Source organism: Astatotilapia calliptera, chromosome 19 (assembly GCF_900246225.1).
Source record: "Astatotilapia calliptera chromosome 19, fAstCal1.2, whole genome shotgun sequence".
Taxonomy (NCBI): domain Eukaryota; kingdom Metazoa; phylum Chordata; class Actinopteri; order Cichliformes; family Cichlidae; genus Astatotilapia; species Astatotilapia calliptera.
The window spans coordinates 24074997-24095222 of NC_039320.1; the positions used below are offsets into that span (position 1 = coordinate 24074997).

Here is a 20226-nt window from a genome sequence, read left to right on the forward strand (position 1 = left end):
ATTTTATAGGAAACAAAGAAATAATTATACTGCAAGTAAATTTCAGTACAGTGTAAATAGTTTTAGGTAGTGTCTTAGGTCATAAGTACACTGTGTTTTTCAAGGCGTTGGCCGTATTATGGAGTGGATTAAGCTTGCCTTTTGGGATCCTTTTTCAATATTCATCATGTTGATGTGCACGATTGATGTTCTCTTATTCAGCTGTTATTTTATTTGATCTAAATGAGAACTGCTCCCCCTCAGCAATTTATAAGAGAAAAAAAAAATACTGTCAAAAATTTGCCTGTGACCTCATCATGATGGACCGAAATCTAACTTAATTTATTTTCTTTTTTTTCACAATCACTGTTCAAACATCTTTCAGAGTGAGTGTAAAGGAATAAGTGTCCTTGGTGTCTCCTTTCCCATGAAATACCTGTAAAGTACCTGGAAGTTAGACAAGGTTAAGTCACTCCATAATACAGCACGCACCCCAAAAGGTACAGCATACTTACAGTGAAATGATCAGTTACGGCGCCATCAGAAAAGTAGGGCTACCATCTCGCAATGTGACAAATAAACAAAATAAACTAGATTAGGTTGAAGTAAAATAGCTAAAGAAAATTTTTGTCATTCCAGCCAAGCAGAAACTCTGCTTATGTTGCAGCTGAAGCTTGGTTGCGTGATGTTTCCTGCAGATGTTCATCAGCCACGTGAAAGAGGGCGTAGCATGAAAACAAATGGCGAAGAATAAACTGTGTGTCTTGGCTGCGATTCAATAGCTGTTATTGCTCTGAAATCTGCATGCAGGGCTCGTTTCAGTACTCTGTATTCATTTCACATTATCGTACCTTTTCTGTTCTTTCCTCAGATGACTACCCAGCAACCATCAATGACCACCACAGCCCCTCCTCTATCCCCATTTGTCCCAGCCCTCGAATCCTTACTGGCTGCCCCGTTCCCACTGTGCCTCCAGCCGGCCAATCAGTGCCCCACATCCAGACTCCGCTGTCTGACCCCAGCCAACCGCAGCCTCCGCTGAAGGTGGCAAAGGAGTGTCCACAGAGTGCCAAGCAGCCCAGCGGGTCAAGGTCTGGCGCGCGCAGCACCGGCAGCATCAGCTCGGCTGTCTGCCCTCTCAACAGAAACAAGAAACAGAAGCTCAGCTGTGCCAGTGACGGAGGGCAAACGGTTGCCAAGCAGCCGAAGAATGGCCGCCAAAAATCCACCAACGGCTGGAGGCCATTTGGCCTGTCCTTTGAGAAGGAGGTTTTCTCTGTGGTATGTAGAGAAAGTCATTTTGGTGCTTTTTGACACAGCCACAATGGCACCACTTTTAATTAGAGCTGATGTAATTTTACTGAAGTGTCCTGAGAGAGTATGGGGGGTGATTCATAACACCTGTTTCACTGTTGGATCAGGGCTTATTCACTATTTTTTACTACATTTTATCCAGCAACCCCGACAACCAAGGCGCAGAAGCCATTCAATACAAATCACATCTTGCAGCTTTTTACTCCACAGCCTCTCAAAGCTTATCAGTTTCTGACTGCTAGAGGAGTCAGTATTTCCTGCTGCTGTGTTCCCAGGGAGAGGACACTTTGGTGCTGAGGAAGTGCTTTGAGGGAGTCCACAGGGACGGGGAGCTGATTAGAGTCAGAGACACTGTTCTGCTGAAATCTGGACCTAGAAAAAAGTCTCTGCCTTACGTGGCTAAGGTCTCAGCTCTGTGGGAAGAGCCAGAGTCAGGTAGTATGCTCGCTGTACGCAGCATTTACTCAGACCACACGAGAAGACGCATTTATGTGGTAATAACTGGTTTGAGAAGGGAAGTTAAAGACGTGCTATGTTTTACTTTTTTTCTTTCCTTCAGGAGAGCTGATGATGAGTTTGCTTTGGTACTACCGTCCAGAACACACACAGGGAGGACGCAACCCCAGCGTACATTGTGAGGTGAGAAGGCTGACGTGTGTTTCTGAAATGCTTTTTTTTTTTAACCACGGCTTTCTAATAACTGTCAGGGGTAATTATAGACCAGCAAATCTAAAATATAGCTTGTGTCAACTGCAGCATATTCAGCGCCTGTAATCATGGCTATTAGTGATGCACAGGTCGAGCCAGTTCACGTACGTTTAATAGAAAGCATCACCGGTTCTGGCGGGAGGAGTTAAATAACTCACAGAAACACTATGTGCAATATGCCAGGCTCTGATTACTACCTTCGTGTCTCCTTTATCTGCATATCTCTCCTTCTCTGAGACATACACTGAAAGGCTCAAGTCCTCCTATGGCCTAACAAAGCTATAAAGTAGCCCAAATGTCTATTAAGATGGGAGAACAAGAGGATCAAAGAGACTCTCTGATACCTTAAGTGCTCATATAATATCCTTTTAATGGTGCTATGATCATTCAGCGCTGCTGAAATTGCACCAGAGGCCAATCCGCTGCCTCTATAACAAAGTATTTTAGGGGAAACTTGACTTTAGGTCCACATTTTACTGTTTGGTGAAACACACTCTACTCAGAAGCTACAGCGATATATAATTCGAGGTCATGTAACTTTAAACGGCCTTGCTTTGTAGTGCACTGCGAGGAAGTTTGGAAAATCCTGCCTGCTGCATGATCCATAATAATCTGCATAATTATTTAAACTGCATAATTTCCATGTAATTTTTACTCGCCTCTTTGATGCAGTTCTAGTAGCTGGATCAAATGGAATTGTAAAATTAGTGTTGGCGCGGTTAAGGTTACGGCACGGTTCAAGGTGGATCCAGGTGTTTGACTGACACATATTATTGTGGGTTTCCACACTCTCACAACAAGCAGGTTGAGTGCTGTGATTTTAAAAAAAGGGGAAAAAATTGTAATCCATGCTTAACTAATGGCTGTAATGTGTGCTTCGTGCTGGCTTTCTAAACCAGAAGAGATTTTAGATACTATTAATGAATATAATGACTCTTATTATAGTGTTAAATGTGTTTTCTATTGTCAACAACACATGTTATGTAAACTTTAAAACACAGAAAGAAAGGGAACACGCTAAAATGCTTCTCTAATTATCCAAAACCTGATGATGTAGTTTATTTTAAATCCTGCTGATTTAATATTTAAAAAATGCACTAAATGTGTATTAATCCAGGGCTGCAGATTGTTCCCAAAAAGTATGCTGTCTACTTCTGTTAAACCACCAGCTGCTTACAAAGTACAGTGAACGGTGTTTTAGGAAAAATTCAGCAGTGTATTTATAGCAGGCTGTAAGCTGTTTCTCACTCAAATACCAGTGTAAGGTGTTCACCTTCACTCTCATTGGCTCATTGTCTTGCCCAAGGACATTAAGTATATTTCTTTGTATTGGGACACCTTGAACTGTGTTACAGAATAAGAATAACCATTGTATCAAAGCAATGAATGCACAGTTGTACAGTACAGTGCAAAAGTCTTAAATCATCACTATTTTTTGTAAAATTTTGCTATGAAATTATTTATCACTGCAAAGATTTCTTATGCAAACTTACATGGAAATACAACATATAAGGAAAAAATATAGTTTGGATAATTTTAACAAGCTTTAAAGTCAATATTTGGAACTCTCTTATCCAAGCTTTCCTGTCATTTCTTTAAGCGGTCTTTAGGAATAGTTCTCCAGGCGTCTTGAAGAACATTCAAAGCTCTTTTTTGTATGTTTGCTGCCTTTTGTTCCGTTACAGATGGCTCTTTTTCTCTTTTGGCCTTTTCCTTCTGTTTCCCCTTCTTAAGACTGGCTTCTTGACAGCCACCGTTCCCCTGAGACTATTTCTGATGAGGCTTCAGTGAACAGTAAAGCAACTATGGGGCCAGATTAATCTCTGAGGTCCTGGGTCAGGTCCTTGCTTTTTTCCTTTTTCTTAAGGACTTTCAGAGACTGTTCACCTCCTACCACTTTTTCCTTTGTCCTCCCATTGTGCAATTTACTCAGATTTTTTTAAGGACACATTGCACTGCACCGAGCAGAGGCACATCAAGTTTTTGGCTAATAGCTCTTTGGAAATCACCTTGTTGGTGCAGAAGTACTATTTTTATACCTGTCAGTGTGGGTTATTCTTGGCTTTTTTCAAATCTTCAACTAAGAAAATTGGAACAAATTATATGTTTTTGCAATAAGCAGATAGTAACAAAGTGACTGAAGATAACATTTAAAGCGGGTCTTTGTTAACTTTCTGTTATGTGTAAACACAACAATGGTGTATCTCTTGAGTTAGAAGTCTTTTTATTGCAGTGTTAAGTAACTCATCAAACAACAACAACAAAAATTCCTCTGTAAATGGTCAAGTGAAAAAGCAGCTGATGTACAAAGAAAAACTTTGGAAGACCTTCCTAAAGCCTGGAAAACCTTTGCTGAAGATAAATCTGACTCCTTAGAAGCAAAAGATAAAGAAATGAAAGGTGGCTTAACACTTTTGCACAGCACTGTACGCTCGCGGACGGAACGCGTCTCTATTGTGTTCACGTCCTGATGTCAGTAATCTCCCAGAGGAACGAGTTCAATTCACTGTCTAGAAACATTAAACCACATGAAGTCTGTCGACTCTCAGCGTGCGCTGACAGACAACAAACACATCAGAGCAGCAGTGTGAGAACGGGAACACGGCTTTGTCACAGAGGATGACGTAAAGCATCTTTCTCTGCAAATCTGGAAGTGAGGGTGAGGCAGGAGGGATTGTTTAAAATTTAGAAGAGAGATTTAGTTTTTAAAGTCCCACCCGCTACTTTTTTCTTTTTCTTTCTACATGTAAGAGGATATCATGATGGGGTTTGTTTGTTTGGGCTTTTTTGTATGGATCTAACCCGAGTGTCTTTCTCTAGAATGAGGTCTTTGCATCCCGTCACCAGGATGTGAACAGTGTGGCCTGTATTGAGGACAAATGCTATGTCCTAACATTGGCACAGTATTGTCGGTAAGCAGGAAAGCATTTTTACTTTCTGTCGTGTTCTTAATTTCAGGTAGTTTTGAGCCATTAGGGGTGTTTTTGAGGTTAGTTTCTCATGTTGTGTTTGTTTCCTGTCCAGATTTTGTGCCTTGGTAAAACGCCGTAGAGAAGGCGTCAGCGACAGCGCCGCCTCCCTTGTAGTGCCCCCTGTTGTTGGAAACGCCATGCCCACCCACCACTGTGTGCCCGATGACACTGACCCAGAGCTGGTGTTTTTCTGTCGACACGTCTACGACTTCCGCTACGGACGCCTCCTCAAGAACCTGCAGTAGTATCTGACGAGGCATGACATCACATTACACCCCGGTTTCATCTGCCACAGATTCTCACTGGCTGCCTCCGTGAGAGAGGAACTGGAGTTTCGGACGACGGCTTGACAGCTTATTTTCTTTTCAGTCTCTCATTCATGCTTACATGTCACGCATTTATTAAGTAAACTAATGGTTTGACGTAATATATAAGAGTTGCTATGGCAGTGTAAATCTTTTTCTTTTATCATACATGGCTCTCTGGTGTTGTAGCAGCTGTGTGAAGAACCTGGAACGTACTCTGCTGTAGAAAAAGCTACTGTAGCTCTTAGAAATGTGAAATTTGATTAGATTGCCGAGAACTCGATGTTTCATGTGAATAATGCTACTATCTGCCTGACAGACAACAGATAACACAAAGTATCTTGATATGCCATAGATAATGAAAATATGTGGCATATTGTGCCACACCGGATGGTGCAGCTGAAGACTTAATCACATCTTTTTTTCACTCAGTTTATTTCTGCTGCTTTGAGCTGCACTGAGTCCATTTGATAGTGAAAACATGGCGTTTTCTACTGACACGGCATATAGAAATCTTACTGTAATGCAGCTGTGTTCATGCTGTTCTGAGAAATAGTGATAGTCTGGGAAATGTGCTTGCTTGTGATAAATAAGAAGGAATCAGTTTCATGTCTGTTTAATCAAAATGAAATAATCACCAGCAGCTGGTTAGTATAGCTTAGCATAAAGTCTAAGTCTGACTCTCGGGGCAATGGTCGGATACTATATATGTAATTAGCAGCTGTCAAGGGCAAGAACACCTGTTCTGTCAGAGGTTTATCGACTGCATGCGACTACAGATCAGTTTTAAAGAAGCTAGGTGTGTTTCAGTAAATCAGCAATCCCTATTTTTCCCCCTCTAAATGCATGCAGTCGAAGCATGCTCAAACATGATTGGTTGATAGAACGTGGGCTACAAGCAGACTACGAATATCTGCATACATATCTTTTTGGAGCGATTGTGCTAAGCTTAATTAGCTGCTGGCTCCAGCTGTGTGCTTACAACGTATACAGAGAGTGTTCTCATCCAAATCTCAGCAAGCAAGCATGTGAGGAAATTTCCCAAATATTGAAATTGACATTTTTGTCTAATGGTGATTGATTTTGGAGAGCTTTGCAGCGCGCCCCAAAGATAGCCATGAAAGACATTCTCAGTCAAACGGTTTGATTGAATCTAATTAGCAGTGAAAAAGTATAACAAGAGTGAGCAATTAAAGGTTTTTTGGCTTCTTCTCTACTTAAGTTTTGAGAGAGATGCAGGTTTTATTCCGTATCTGTATCTGTAGTGAAGACACGGGCATGCTAACCGCTAAAAGACAGCGAGAGTTTAGTTTGCTTGCTTTCACATTGCGAGGATCAGCCGAGCATTAAAGGGGATTTTTGTTATGCCAATGCCGAGGAATATTTAACTTTTTCAAAGCTGTTTACCAGAGGTGTGATTTGACTCCGGTGTCAGCGTACTGTATATTTGCATTTAAATATCTGGATGGGTGTCTGTTAGTGGCAGATGGCATCAGTTAGTCACGTATATTCTTGTTTCTTCACTGATGAGCTGGTGAATAATGTAGTCAGTGTAGCATTTAGATCTGTGATGATGATTCGTTCCTATGTTTGAGAAAAGATATGTATTTATGTCTGTACTGAGAAAATATATAATTTATTTTCAAAAGATCATTTTAAAGAGTTTTAGATGAGTGGCTTGCATTCCTGATTAGAAAGGAGGCTGACGATGTCTCTCCGTAGCTGCACTGTATAAGTGTGAGAGTCTTTGCAGCAGTATTTCTGTGTTTCAGCTCGCTTACCCAATACAAGCTCGTGCAATTTTGCTTTGAGACACTGAAGTAGGCAATAGGCAGATTTGAGGACACATATGGAGTATTTGGAAGGATCTCAGATGCGGTTTGAAGGACATGCGCTAACATGTGACCAGAGATGCTAAACCTTGCAGGACCAAAATGTACCCTGGCCTTTTCCAGCTTCCTGTCATCCTCCTTTTCATTTCCCCTGAGATGGTGAAGCTTTGCCTCTTCATCTTTAAATGCCGATTGCTTCACTGATTTTAACTTACCATTAGCCTGTGCCCTGGATCTTTGCTGCCTTATAGAACATTCCCAGCCTTTTATTTAGTAACGTGTATTGATCACAGTCTGGAGTTATGAAGCTAGTAAGTGCGCTGATCTTGATTCCTAGATGCTTGACATGTATTTCAGTGTTACCTGTGATCTTATGTGACCTGAAAGTCCATCTTAATCAAAATTTTTATTGAGAGTGATGTTTGGTATCAAACTACTTAACTAGTTGAGAGTAGATGAGGATTTTTTTTTCTTTTTTTGGAGAAACTAACTTTTTACAAAGTGTGGTATGACAATACTGACAATTCTTTCATATCAGTACTTTAAATATAAAGCAGAAGCTAGTTAGCTTAGCGATCTATAACGCTTGGAAGTGGGAGCGGGCGGTAGAAAGCCAGATGCACCCTTATCATCTGTGAGCATAATAGGTAACATTATGTATGTAATTTGTTTAGTCTGTATAAATCAAAGTGTTATAACAAATTTCTTGTTAGCAAATTTTGTGTTGTTTTTGGTTTTATGCTAGGCTAAGCTAAGCTAACCAGCTGGTTACGGATTCATTTCTTACATGCAGACCTTAGAGCATTCTGCCATTGAGGAAAAAAAAATGTTTTTTTGCCATCCATAAGTCACAATTTGGGGTTATTATGCCATTCAATTCAATTCAAGTTAAGAATCTTAACATTTTAATTTATTAATTCAAAAAATATCAGAAAATAACTCAAAATACTTATAAAAAACACCTTCAAACTTGAAGTTAGGTCAAAACTTTGAGATAATAATCCACTTTTTTTTTTTTACTTATGGATAGCCAAAAACATATATTTTTAAGTGGCATAAACAAGCTTGCATACTGTTTTTTTTGTTTTTGTTTGTTTGTTTGTTTGTTTTTTGGTAACTCTCCACAAGAAAGCTTTGTTCACAAAATGTCAATCACCTGGGGCCAAGCAGCAATGCAAAATTTGGCACATTGATTGGTGTCACTGATTGTTTTATTCTTTTCATATCACAGCCCATTATTGACTATTTGTGCATTATATTATATATACCTGTTTTTGTTTGTTTGTTTGTTTGTTTGTTTGTTTGTTTGTTTGTTTTTTTAGATTTATGGTCTTTATGAAAAGCCAAGCAGGATATCTTACCATAACTTTGATTTATCCATGCAAAGATCATTATGTGGATTTGGGACCCCATTTGAAGGAAACATTAAAAAAAAACTTGCCCATTGATCATTGGAAGCATTCTAATAAATAAATTCTTCTTTCTCTTGCAAGTCCCAAAGCTAACCACTTCTTTAGACCGAATATCAAAAGATTTACCAGATGGATTTTCAATTTCTCAAACTGCTTTTCTGACAGAAAGTGGAATCTCATCTCAGCTACTGTTTCATATAATGACACAAAATTTCATTTGGGGACTTTTCATGATTTTTGCTACAATAAGAAAAAGAAAAAAGCCACGTTTTATACTCATATCAAGAGGTTGTTGTGACTTTGTCCTGCTAAACCGCTTGGCTCCCTCCTCACTGCTTTAACTTGGTAGTTTAAGCCTTCCTGAAAAACATAATAGTTAGCTTGATTTGTATCATTTCTTATAAACATTAATTGATGCAAGTCATCATGGTGAATAAACTGTGTCAAAATGTCCAGAGAAGCTTCCCTAAACCACGTTATCATAATAAACCTCTCAGTGTATGTTTAATAAGTTCCATAAATACAGATAAAAAGACATTCGGACAAACATACTCACACTCAACACGATAACACAAGGACATATGAGCTGACTACAGCTGCTGATCTACATGAAGGAGGCGTTACACCTGACCTACAAGCACAGTAGTATTTGATAGTCAAAATTTTAGGTGGGGAATCACTTTAAAATGCTCACATCCCGCCTACATCTCCTTTGCTCCTTATCCTCTGTAAGTGGCATAGACATTTTTTGTTTGTTTGAATTCAGAAATAATTTAAATAGATGTCTCATATTCATTTATTTCTGTTTATTTCAATTCATCTGAATTTAAAACTATTCCATGCTATTTTAATATGTCCCGATGACTTAAATATTATCATGTCTTTATTCAACAAACGTTTTAAAAAAAATCCTGAATATTGCTTGATGGTGTATGAAGTATAGCCAACTTGAATCAGGTGAAAATATTTGGTTTGATTTGGTTCAACAACTTAAATCCAGAATTAGAAAACCACACCACGCACATTTTATGGCCTTAGGAATCACTCAGCAAACTAATTATGTTTAATCAAGATGTGTGATGCTTGTGTCTTAATTGGTCCTCTGTGCCTGTTCCCATTATCCTGTATTACATGTATTCCAAGAATTTTCCACAAAGAAAAGTACAAATAGTCACTGTAGTTTTTGCGTACCTTTCAAATGCCTTTCACTTTTCATCAGATGACACAGTTCTTGGTATTGAGCTTGAATCACCACAAAGAAATGCTTTCACCAAAAAGACTAAGACTAAAAGAGGGCAGGGGATTAAACCATGAATTGAACTTCATTCCCAGGTGTACTTCTTATGTGAATTTGTTTGTTTCTTTGCATGGCTTTTTTTTTTGGAAATATCTTGGAAATATTAATCACAGCACAGATTATTTGTATGGTTTCAAATGGACCTGTAATATAAGAAAAATATTTAATTGTAATAAATAATATATGAGTTTGAACAAGCTTCTGAGTTTTTATTACCTACACATATGTTATTATGGATGCAGTAATGCTTCTTGCCCACATGGTGGCCCACTTGGACAATTTTTTTTTTTAAAATTTCTGATTTGTTTTTCAATAAATTAAAAAGTCATTGCAATAATCAAAGCACAGACTTACTAAAAGGTTTCAGAGATAAATATTAATGTGTAACATGCATATGTGGAAAAAGGTAAACACACAAACCTACATAATCATGGCTGATCTCGTCTCTTTCAGTCTTTTTTTTTTCTTTACATCAGTTTTTATTGCATATTTGATTTGATTTGATTGGAAATCACAAGTAAAATATTTTTTACCATGCATAAAAATAATTTAGCCTCAAATCTTTCTCTTTTGTTTGTGCTTTTTGTTTCATTCAATCCCCTTTTTCAACTGAACTGGATACAAGCCCTTTTGTCTGTTGTGCTGCATAGATCATGATGGAAAAGACAAGAGAGGCAGCATCTCGAAAGGAGCAATGAGGAGATATCAGTCATCTAACTTCGATAATTAGGCTTGTGATGAATATGCATGATGCCTCTGGCACAGCTAAATTTGGTTCTGAGATTTTAAATGGCATGAGCAGGTAAGTGATTTGCATCTGTAACAGCAAGCATGTGTGAGTCAGAAAGCTCATCTGCTTCAGCTCACACACTGGGCTATTTAGTGTGATTACATGTCTGTGTGAATGGCATTTATATAGTCATCAGTCTGTATATGATGTGAATTCTCAGTGGTTGTGCAGCAAATTCCTGTCATGATTATGTTACTTTCTTTACTGAATATCTGTACTGACTGTCAGTACAAGATTTATGGTTCCCAAGTAAGGCTTAATGCAGTTAGGGAGAGAAATCAGTGGATCTGAAGCAGTTAAATATTAGGAATAAATAGTTTTAGTTTCAAATACACACACAGAGTCAGAAAGGTTTGAAAGGTAATGGATAGACACTTATTGGGTTAAAGCAGCTACAAGTACTAAATTACCAGTTAAATTGCTTTGCAAATAGCACTAGAAATGATTTGTTAGTCAAATGCGAAGCAGTCGAAACAAAAGGGATAAATATAGCTGAACAATTATATGGTGAAAATGTCTAAAATTGACACATTACCAGTTAAAATAGAAGTAGAAAAGGCACTAATTAAATAGGAATGAGAAAATCTGTGGACTCATGGATCTCTTTCAAGAAACAACTAAAAACCCATCTTTGTAGACTAGCATTTAGTTAACTCTTTTTTTCTCTTTTTTACTGCTCTGGCATTTTGTTGTGAAGCACTTTGTGATCTTTGTGTGTTAGCTCCCGCTGAGATATCGTATCACTTCATGTTCCTATTACAGCTCACAGTGGTGTTTTATGTAGCCTGTTTAATTAAAAAAAAACAACCTTTAGATAACAACATAGTGTCATATCCAGGTGCTTTGTCTAGAGCACACTCTGCTGAATCACCTGCTATTTATATTCACAGTATTCTGTCTGTAAGAATTCGATAGCTTAGCTTAGCTTGTAGCTGAGTCACTAGCAACATGGTTTTTTCACCTGTCCCTTACACACTTTCCTGTTTAGTAGCAGCTGTTAAGCTTATTGTTGTTGTTAAGCTTCCTTATTACAAGCATCATGTTAGTTATAAATGTAGCCTGTTTACCGTTCTGGAGGACAGGCTCTGTACTCTGGAAAATTCTGAAGCTAGCCACCAACGATAGCAGATTGTCTGGGCCTGGTAGATTTCTTTAAATAACAATTTACGTTAGGGTATTGACACCCAGTTACGTCCGTCGGAGGTCACTAAAATTCATAGTGAACAGGTGTGTAGTTTTGCCAGAACAATGTCTCTCGGACTGTAGTTTTCTCTGGCCTTCTCTGGTGTCCAAGAAAACACTTTAGAGATAACTGAAAGATTTTCTGGGAAAAAACAGGTCATGTTATGAGAGATGTCCGCCATAACATTTTGGATGCAGCACTCATTTGTAGAAATCTGACTAAATTTGATGACCCCCAAAAAACATGACTATCCAGAGTTGGGACCAGAAAGCAGAGTTGATCCAAAATGCTGCAGCAAGAGTACTGACAGGGACTAGAAGGAGAGAGCATAATCTCCCAGTTGGCTTTTCTTCATTGGCTCCCTGTTAAATCCACTCAAATTTCAAATCCTCTTCTTCACATACAAGGTCTTGAATAATCATAACAACAACAATAATAATTTGGCATTTAATCATTAGTAATTATTCATCTCTGGTTGTCTTATGTCTTTTGTCCTGTCTTTCTCATAGTGGACATTTATTTGTTGGGGTATTCTCTGTATTATTATAGGGTCCTGAAATACAGTATAAAGCACCTTGAGGCGACTGTTGTTGTGATTTGGCGCTACATAAGTAAAATTTAACTGAACTGAAAGAAAGTGAAAATTGGAAGGGCAAAAAGTTGAAAGAGTCAAACACATGTTGGCAGTATTTAATTTATAGAAGCTGACAAAACTCCGTAATAAAAGGTTGTGTGTTAAAACAGTTTTTTGGTTTTTTTGGGGTTTTTTTGTGTCCCGTTTGGATCTTTAGCCATCAGAATTGTTGTCTTAAGGCCAAGAAAGATGCCAAGCGGATTTATTTTACCAAGTGGATCATCATGGCCTTGCCATATTGGTCCATTTGATTGACCTTTATTATAATTATGAATTTATTTTATTTTCGGTTGCTACAAACGGGACAGACATGACTGGGGGATAGGACAGGGAGAAAGAATGAAAGAAAGAGAGGGAGAGAAAGAAAATCAAAGGGGAGAAGATGTGTTAAAACAGTTTAATCATAATGGATCGAGTACCATGCAAAAGTCTTGATCTGCCTATATTCTGCTAGGACAATAAAAAATAGGCACATGATTTATTGAAACATGTAAAAACATACATAGAAATGCAATATATAGACAAAAACTGAGTTTGTACAGCTCTACTGAGTTTGAACTTTAGTGTGACCATCTTTATTCTTCAACACAGCCTGAACACCTTTATGTAAGTTTTCTTGTCATTTCTTCAATGGTCTTCAGGAATAGTTATCTGGGACTTCCAAGCTCTTCTTTGGAAGTTGGTTTGTTCCTTTCTCTGTCTGATCCCACAGCACTTCAAAAACATTGACATCTGGGCCCCAGGTGAAGTTAGTCCAAGAATGATACTACTCCACTGTGTATTTTTCTATTCAGGTGTCCTTGCACTGCACTGGCAGTGTGTCTGCGTTCATTGTCATGCTGAAAAATGAAGCTATTGTCAACCAGGTGCTTTCCATGTGGTATTGCATGGTGAGTCAAAATCTGACAAAGACAATGGATAAAATTGTTCTCCAATAATTTTAAATTTTTTGCTTAAAAATCGTCACATTAAACTAATTTACTATGCTTAAATGTCTTTTTCCTCCCCGGCTATTTGAATCACAAAAATATTTTAAAACCTAAATCTTAGTGAGTAGTTGAAATTGTTCAAAATGTACAGTTGAACTTGATATTTTGCCAAAGTAGCTGTAAGTTAGTACAAATGTAAACTTTACAAACCCAGTCTAATTATTTAAATGAAAAAAAGGACTTGAGTATAGGTATAAATTAGTACGTAGATGAATCAAAGCTTGGTACAGCCTGACCTAGTCACACCTTTTACGATAACAGGCTGTAGTCAATCACAAAAATGACCATTTAAGGAACAAGATCAAAGTAAAAAATGCTTTTTTCTCTAAATTTTCTCCAACAAAAGATTTCCCCTCGTCCCAAAACTGTCCAGAAAGGTGAAGCAATTGCCTCAAATGGGATTTCCTTACTATATATCTTGTCAGATAGCTGCAAGAAATGTGGTAAGAGCAAGTGGATTTTGCTCGAGGTCCTGAGGTGTTTAAATTACACACCTGTAAGGCTTTCCGCTGCCTGACTCAATCCAATTTTGCACTGCTGTCGTGTCTTTTGAACCTTTGTAGTGTTCTACACTCTGATGTACTGACTCACAGGCACAGGGGCTTCATCTTCTGGAAAGTTCCAGATTATTGTGGCAATTGGTCTTGAGTTGATTCTGCTGAGGGGCAGATTCTCCCAGAATTTATTCAAAGCCTGTTTTTCCTGCTGCTGTTATATCTCTGCAAAATCCTCTTCTAATGGTTGCAGAAGCTGCTACTTCTCTGCTCTTCAGCATTTTCTTGCTCCCTTAAAATGCTCAGTGATTCTTTTTTTAAAAACTACTCTCAACATTGCACCCTCCAGGTAAGGATTGTTTTGTTTTGTTTTTTCTCTCTCTCTTTTTACTAAGAGTCTTGTAAGTCTAGAGAGAGAAAAAAGCACAATACAGTAGTGAAAGCCTGTAAATTGTTTTCTTCAGTTTAAAATGCCCCGAAAGGTTATTTCAGAGTTGTGTCATTTGTTGTATGCTGCTTTTTTCTTTCTTTCAGTGAGAGCAGACATCAAAAGTCTTTTATAAACCAATTTCTGTTTTCTCTGCATTATTATAGGTCTCAGGATGCAGCTGCTTCATTTTTATTCTGAATATTTTAAATGTATAGAGTTCATTGTAACAATCTTCAGATCATAAGCATGAAAGGGGACCCGGAAATTATAAACACAGTCGATCAATGTCAACAACATGACAAAGATGATTGTAAGGGCAGCACACATTTACATTCAGATGAAGGTCGTCCTTGACACTTCAAGGCTAAGCAGGAAGCACAAAGTTGCAGTGTGCTGCATGTGGACAGTTGTTGCCATTAGCAGAGATGACCACTGTTGTGTTTCTGTGATAAGATGAAAAGCTGTCTCCTCTTTATCTTCACTTGTCAACTCATATATTCACACAGCAGTCTGCTTTTGACATCAGCTGCTAAAATATACACTTTGTGCTCTGCAAATTGCTCTTGAAAAGCACTGTGTAAAGTGTCTAATCAGCCGCTGCACCACCATGAATTGCAAGGCGCTTTTCTGTGTGAGATAAAATCTGAGAAAGTGATCTCAAGAAAAGAAGCCATTTAGTTAGTTTCAAATGAGACGCATTAGATGGTTTTCCTTCAATAATCTTGTTTTCAAAAAATCTTTTTAGCTTGGTAAAAGAATATGTGGAAACAAAGAAACTATGTTTGATTAACTTTTCCTTTTGCAGATACCAGTCTGGATAATTGACTGTGCTATTTTCTGATATAATTTCACATTAAAGGCGTTAGACACCAGACACAGTCACAAACACTGCTAATGCTTTTCAGTTGTGTGAGGTTTTTTTTTTAACAGAAATGTCTTTGTGATGAGACAAAAATCCTTTCTCAAACAATCTGTCAAAAACACGATTTATATTTAATGGCGTTGCTCTTTTTATGAAACCTATTTGTTTCATAAACAGTAACTTGGGTGATGAGTAGCAGTTTTATTATTTTTAATCTAAATAAAAACTCTGTTTCTTTGCTTGATAGGTGATCTCAAAAGCTGTTTGAGAGAAAAGTAAATCAATATTTACCCAATAATGAATTTGGAGCTTCATTTGTGCCAACATTCACACTTTTTATAAGCGGACATCTCTTAAGTAGTCGAGGTGGCAAAAGGCAGTCAACAAACAAGGTCGGAAAATGCAAACACGTTTATTTTAGGCGGGATTTCCAAACTTCCTGTTCTATAGTTATCTATGGAAGGTCTCTGTTGTGTCTTTATTGCAGTTGTGTAATGACCAGCACACATTATGCCTTTTCTCGCTCCCTTTCTCTCTGGCTCTCTCGCTCATCGGTTCGGCTTTGACATTTAAAAGTGCTGCAGATCTCGCGCACACGTAGTGTTTGCCAAATGCCACAGCTATAGTTGAACATTTGAAAAGCGCTCAACGATTCAAGGCCAGAAATGAATGATGGAAATACGGTATTATTTATTTCAGAACCGCTTCGTGTTCCTTAACAAAATGGAAATGAATGAATGAGGAAAAGATGGTTTGAATTACCCTCTTTACTGAGCAAAATCCAACAAAGCATATTTACTACTACACGTGAAGTATGCACAGAAATAACCTAATGCACAGTCTTTCAAGGTGGAGGTGAATAAACATTTACATTAGTTCAACACATTGTTAAATGGCTTGCGTAAAGATCCTGTAAGGTTGGTGTTAAAATGCACAAGAATCTAATTATGGAGAACCATTACACAAAACACTTGCAACAACAAAAGCAAAGTCAAAGCTAAAAGTGGCTTTTTAAGCAAACAGTAGCATATTATTCAGGTTAATAAGCATCATCTACACTTGAATCCCCCGATAGCCAGCGGCACAGCAGTGTGGCTGTTGTATGTGAAAGCCTTACACCCCCATGTTGTGGGTTTTGGTGTTTTAACAATGACTTATCGTTTTACTCCTTTTGTCTGTCAGCATGAACGCTGACAAGATTAAATCTGAAGTGCAGAAGAAGATTGTCTGGATCACGTCTGGCTTCTTTGGCCTCATACATTCGACTGAGCTTCATATCATTCTTGTGCCCGTTTGTCCACAAAGTCACTTATGTGTAGTTTTCTTGAGGATCGGCATTATTTGCAACAACACCCGGCAAATCTGCCGCAATGGTGGAGGTGTAAAGGCGCGGCATTCTGTGAGACACCGTCAGGACGCTTGACCCTTGTCGCCTGTCTTTCGCTTTTCCTTTTCTCCAGGGCAGGAAGTGGAGACACAGGTAAGAGAGGAATTTGTTATGCAGCGAAGCATAAATGAATGGGTTGTAGCAAGCGGAGCTCATGGCAAAGAGGTGACTGGACACCTGGATGACATTGATATAGTTCTTCCCCAGGATGGAGAAGTCTGTGTCCAGGTCACGGATCAGGTTCACCACCTGTGGAGTAAACATCGGTATCCAAAACATTAATTCAAGGGACAATTGCCATTTTTCTACTGCCAACAGATAGTCTAGCAAAGAAATACAAACTAGAAAAAGTAAAATTGCTAAATTGGCACAAAAAAAAACAAAAGAAAAGAAAAGAAAAGAAAATGCCAATTTCTTCACCATATAAAGAGTCTTTCCTGACTGACTTGAAAACTCTAAACATCAAGTCACTGTACCCAATTGAACTGTCAGTTTGTGTGCAGACTGAGATGTGTTTATTGCTGAGGCAGAGTGTGTTTCCTCTGGACAAAGGCAGGCTGGCTGTTTCTCCCTGTTTTATCCCTCCTTCAAAGTTAAGATGACCTGCTAAGATCTGATTCATAAGGTGGAACTTCTCCTAATTTAGATTCCCATATATTTGCATATTCTTCAAACCAGCAATCTCATGTTTTGTTCACCTGTAAAGGAAGCCAGGAGAAGGCAAAGCAGAGAACGGACACCAGCAGTAGGCAGAAGGTCTTCTTCCTCCGTCTGCTCCAGGTGGCCCGTGCAGATCTCAGCTCCGTGCATGCTGTCAAGCTCGAAGTCATCCTGTGTTTCAGCTGATAGGAAATGGCACAGTAGGAAATGGAGACAGCAACCAGTGGGACAAAGTAGGAGAAGAAGAGAATGAAACAGGAGTAAATGAGGCGACCCTGCTCCTGGCCATCCCAGAACTCCTCACACACAGCCATCTGCAGGCCTGCCGCCTGGAGGTCCAGGTAGACCGTGTGCAGTGCCGTAGGCGTGGATAAAGCCAGAGAGGAGAGCCAGATCAGAACTACAAGAACCCAGCAGAAGCGGTAGCTGGCTCTCTTTCGGATGGGATAAGCCACAACTACGTAACGATCCACCGCAATGGCCATGAGGGAGAGGACGGCCGCGTAAACAGCTGCGGATTGCATGACGGTGACAAAGTGGCACATGTGGGATCCAAACACCCATCCGCGCTTATCAAATGCATAGGACGCGGTCAAAGGGACGCAGAAGACGCACATCACCAGGTCGACGAGTGCCAGGTTGCTGATGAGAAAATTGGTCGTGTTGTGTCTTTTCTTATTGTGCCAGATGAGGAAGAGCAGGAGGAGGTTGCCAGAGCACGCAACCAGGACCACAGCAGAGTAGAGAGGGATGAAGATGAGCTTCAGGTTAAACAGGAGGTCGAGCCCAGAGAAAGAGGGGGCTGAGAACTGGGAGGCTGAGAAGATGGAGCGAGAAGAGTTGCAGCAGGAAGAGGAGGAGGACGAGGAGTCAGGCAAGAGCGAAGATGAAGAGGAGGCTGGAGTAGAAAAGTTCACCTTGGTTCGATTCAGTGATCTTTCCCAGTCCATAGCTGCGGAAATAACAAGCACATTTTGCATGACTCAATTAATATTTCTGTGTAATTTATTAATCAACATTTTGATTGAAGCCAGTATGGCAGCGTCTGGGTGTTTGAACATTTTAAAAGGCTAATTGAAGCTCATCTTCAAAATTCTCAGCACACATTTCTCTCTTTACTTCTCCAAAAGCCTTTCCAATTATCTTTGATCCATTATCTAAAGTATTGAAAAAAGGAAGAAAGCTCACATTGACTGGACGGATGATTTCTGGTTATGAAAAGCAGAAATCATCCTCGAAATCATAGTAACTTCTCAGAGGCGGTCATCCCACACATCTGCTGGAACATCTGCACTTATTAATCTAGGCTGACGTCAGTGATTTTTATTGTCGCTCAGAAATAAGAAATATTCATCAACTGGAATCAGATGTTATGCAAGAGTGTGAAAATGGGCATGAATGCAGATTCGTTTCACATTCTGTCACTGCTGAATGAGAGACTTGGCTGTGAGAGAAGAAAAGAAAAAAATCACTGAATAAAATGAGAGTGAAACCACAGAAAATTGTAAGATCAGAGGAGGAGTCTATGAATAACACCTGTAGTCAAAAGTGGGCTGAATGGTGTAATTTTGGCATGAGCACTGGCTACAGTTTCAACTTTCATTGACATGAAAAAACGGCTACAAATATTGTTTCATCTAAAAAACTCATACAACCAAGAAAAGAAGATATTTATGCCCAAAATTCAGACTTTAAGTCATTTAATAACATGTACATCTTTCATGTAATTTTGTTACAATTTAATGTCTTTGATTTGGTATACATTAAGTTTATACCCAACACATTTTCCTTATTTTGTTTTGTTTTGCATTTTTATATATTAAGCTGCTGTTTTAATTTAAAAATATTGCATATTGTATATTGCATTACATTAAGCAAATAATAGTAATAATAAAAATAATAATTAATGGGCCGACTGCCTCATTATGCGTTCATCATACTGAATGTGAACAATCATAAAAGTGTAATTTCCCAAGGAAGCTAATTAAATCATGATCAGAGCAGATATTCTTCCCTTACTGACTCAACCAAGTTCCTTACTGACCTTTTCTGATCAGGCCGCTCAGAATGATTCATGCAACCACATCTTCTCTAAGATACAAAAGGGATCCAAAATCATTCATAAACATGAATAGGATCAACCTATTTTTAACCTGAAGTGGTCGACCTCGGATTGAAAATTTATTTCCTCAAAAGGAAGAAGATCTGAGTCAAATTTCGCAATCAGCCACTTGGCAATTTTTCTGAAGTGCAGAGTAAATGAAAAAGTACCTGTTGGAGATATCAGATGCACCTGTTTGAGTCCTTTTCCTGCAGGGAGTCCCGCTGTTGTGCAGCCGCACTCATTTGCTGCAGCTTGCTCTGCTTCAGAATAAAGAGGTGCGCTCTTTCTCTCTCTCTCGCGCGCTCTCTCTCCCTCCAACAAGGGATACAGTAAAGGCTGAAGTGAGTGAGTGAGTCACCTCCAGTAAAATCATTCTAATCTCCTATAATGTTTCTCTTGGGGAGTGCATCTCAGCTAGAAAATGACAAATTTATGATGACCTTGAGCCTCTTTATGGTTTAATATCGCTCATGACATCATTATCATTTTTCTAGTGGGACTTACATTATGTCTGAGATTTTATATACTCAAATTATGCCCTTTATGTTAACATTCCTACAGCATTCTCACTCGTGTTATCCCAAGTTTGGTCAGAAACAGGCATTGGGATGGAAACACCAAAGAGGTCCAAAATTATTATTTTGAATATGTTGTGCACCCCCGCCCTCCACGGAGCGCCATGAATGAAGGATCCTGCTGTGAGGTTCTCCACAAAGCGGACACTTTCTAGACAAAGCATTTAGGAAACAGAATACAAATTGAACAATTAAGATGTTTCTCCAGCAGTTCGCATTCATTATTCATAATCTCAAAACTAATTTGAAAAAAATTGTGAGTCTCAGTCAAAACCAGCATGATCGAATGATTCATCAAG

General features: G+C 38.8%; 2 protein-coding genes across 3 annotated transcripts in view; one reads left to right on the forward strand and one right to left on the reverse strand.

Moving 5' to 3' along the window:
• bahd1 (bromo adjacent homology domain containing 1) overlaps window positions 1-10013 on the forward strand; it is a 34794-nt gene extending 24781 nt beyond the window's left edge. For both annotated transcript variants that reach the window (XM_026151713.1, XM_026151715.1), the window contains exons 3-7: window positions 851-1260; window positions 1569-1728; window positions 1853-1932; window positions 4822-4913; window positions 5026-10013. In XM_026151713.1, coding sequence (XP_026007498.1) covers window positions 851-1260; window positions 1569-1728; window positions 1853-1932; window positions 4822-4913; window positions 5026-5218 — 935 coding nt within the window. In that variant the 3' untranslated portion in view covers window positions 5219-10013. The remainder of the gene's footprint in view (window positions 1-850; window positions 1261-1568; window positions 1729-1852; window positions 1933-4821; window positions 4914-5025) is intronic.
• A 6260-nt stretch (window positions 10014-16273) lies between these two features.
• Window positions 16274-19553, reverse strand: prlh2r (prolactin releasing hormone 2 receptor). Its single transcript, XM_026152890.1, has 3 exons — window positions 19520-19553; window positions 17287-18200; window positions 16274-16837 (listed from the first exon to the last, which is right to left on the reverse strand). Exons 2-3 carry the CDS (start codon window positions 18196-18198, stop codon window positions 16511-16513), a joined length of 1239 nt encoding a protein of 412 aa, XP_026008675.1. The 5' UTR covers window positions 18199-18200; window positions 19520-19553; the 3' UTR covers window positions 16274-16510.
• Between the last annotated feature and the right edge of the window lie 673 nt (window positions 19554-20226).

Bases quoted from the DNA above. Each gene is read 5' to 3' on its own strand.
- prlh2r (XM_026152890.1), bottom strand. From the start codon at position 18,198: ATGGACTGGGAAAGATCACTGAATCGAACCAAGGTGAACTTTTCTACT. The intron at 16,838-17,286 runs GTGAACAAAACA...TTTACTCCACAG, and splicing joins TCTCCTGGCTTCCTTTACAG to GTGGTGAACCTGATCCGTGA.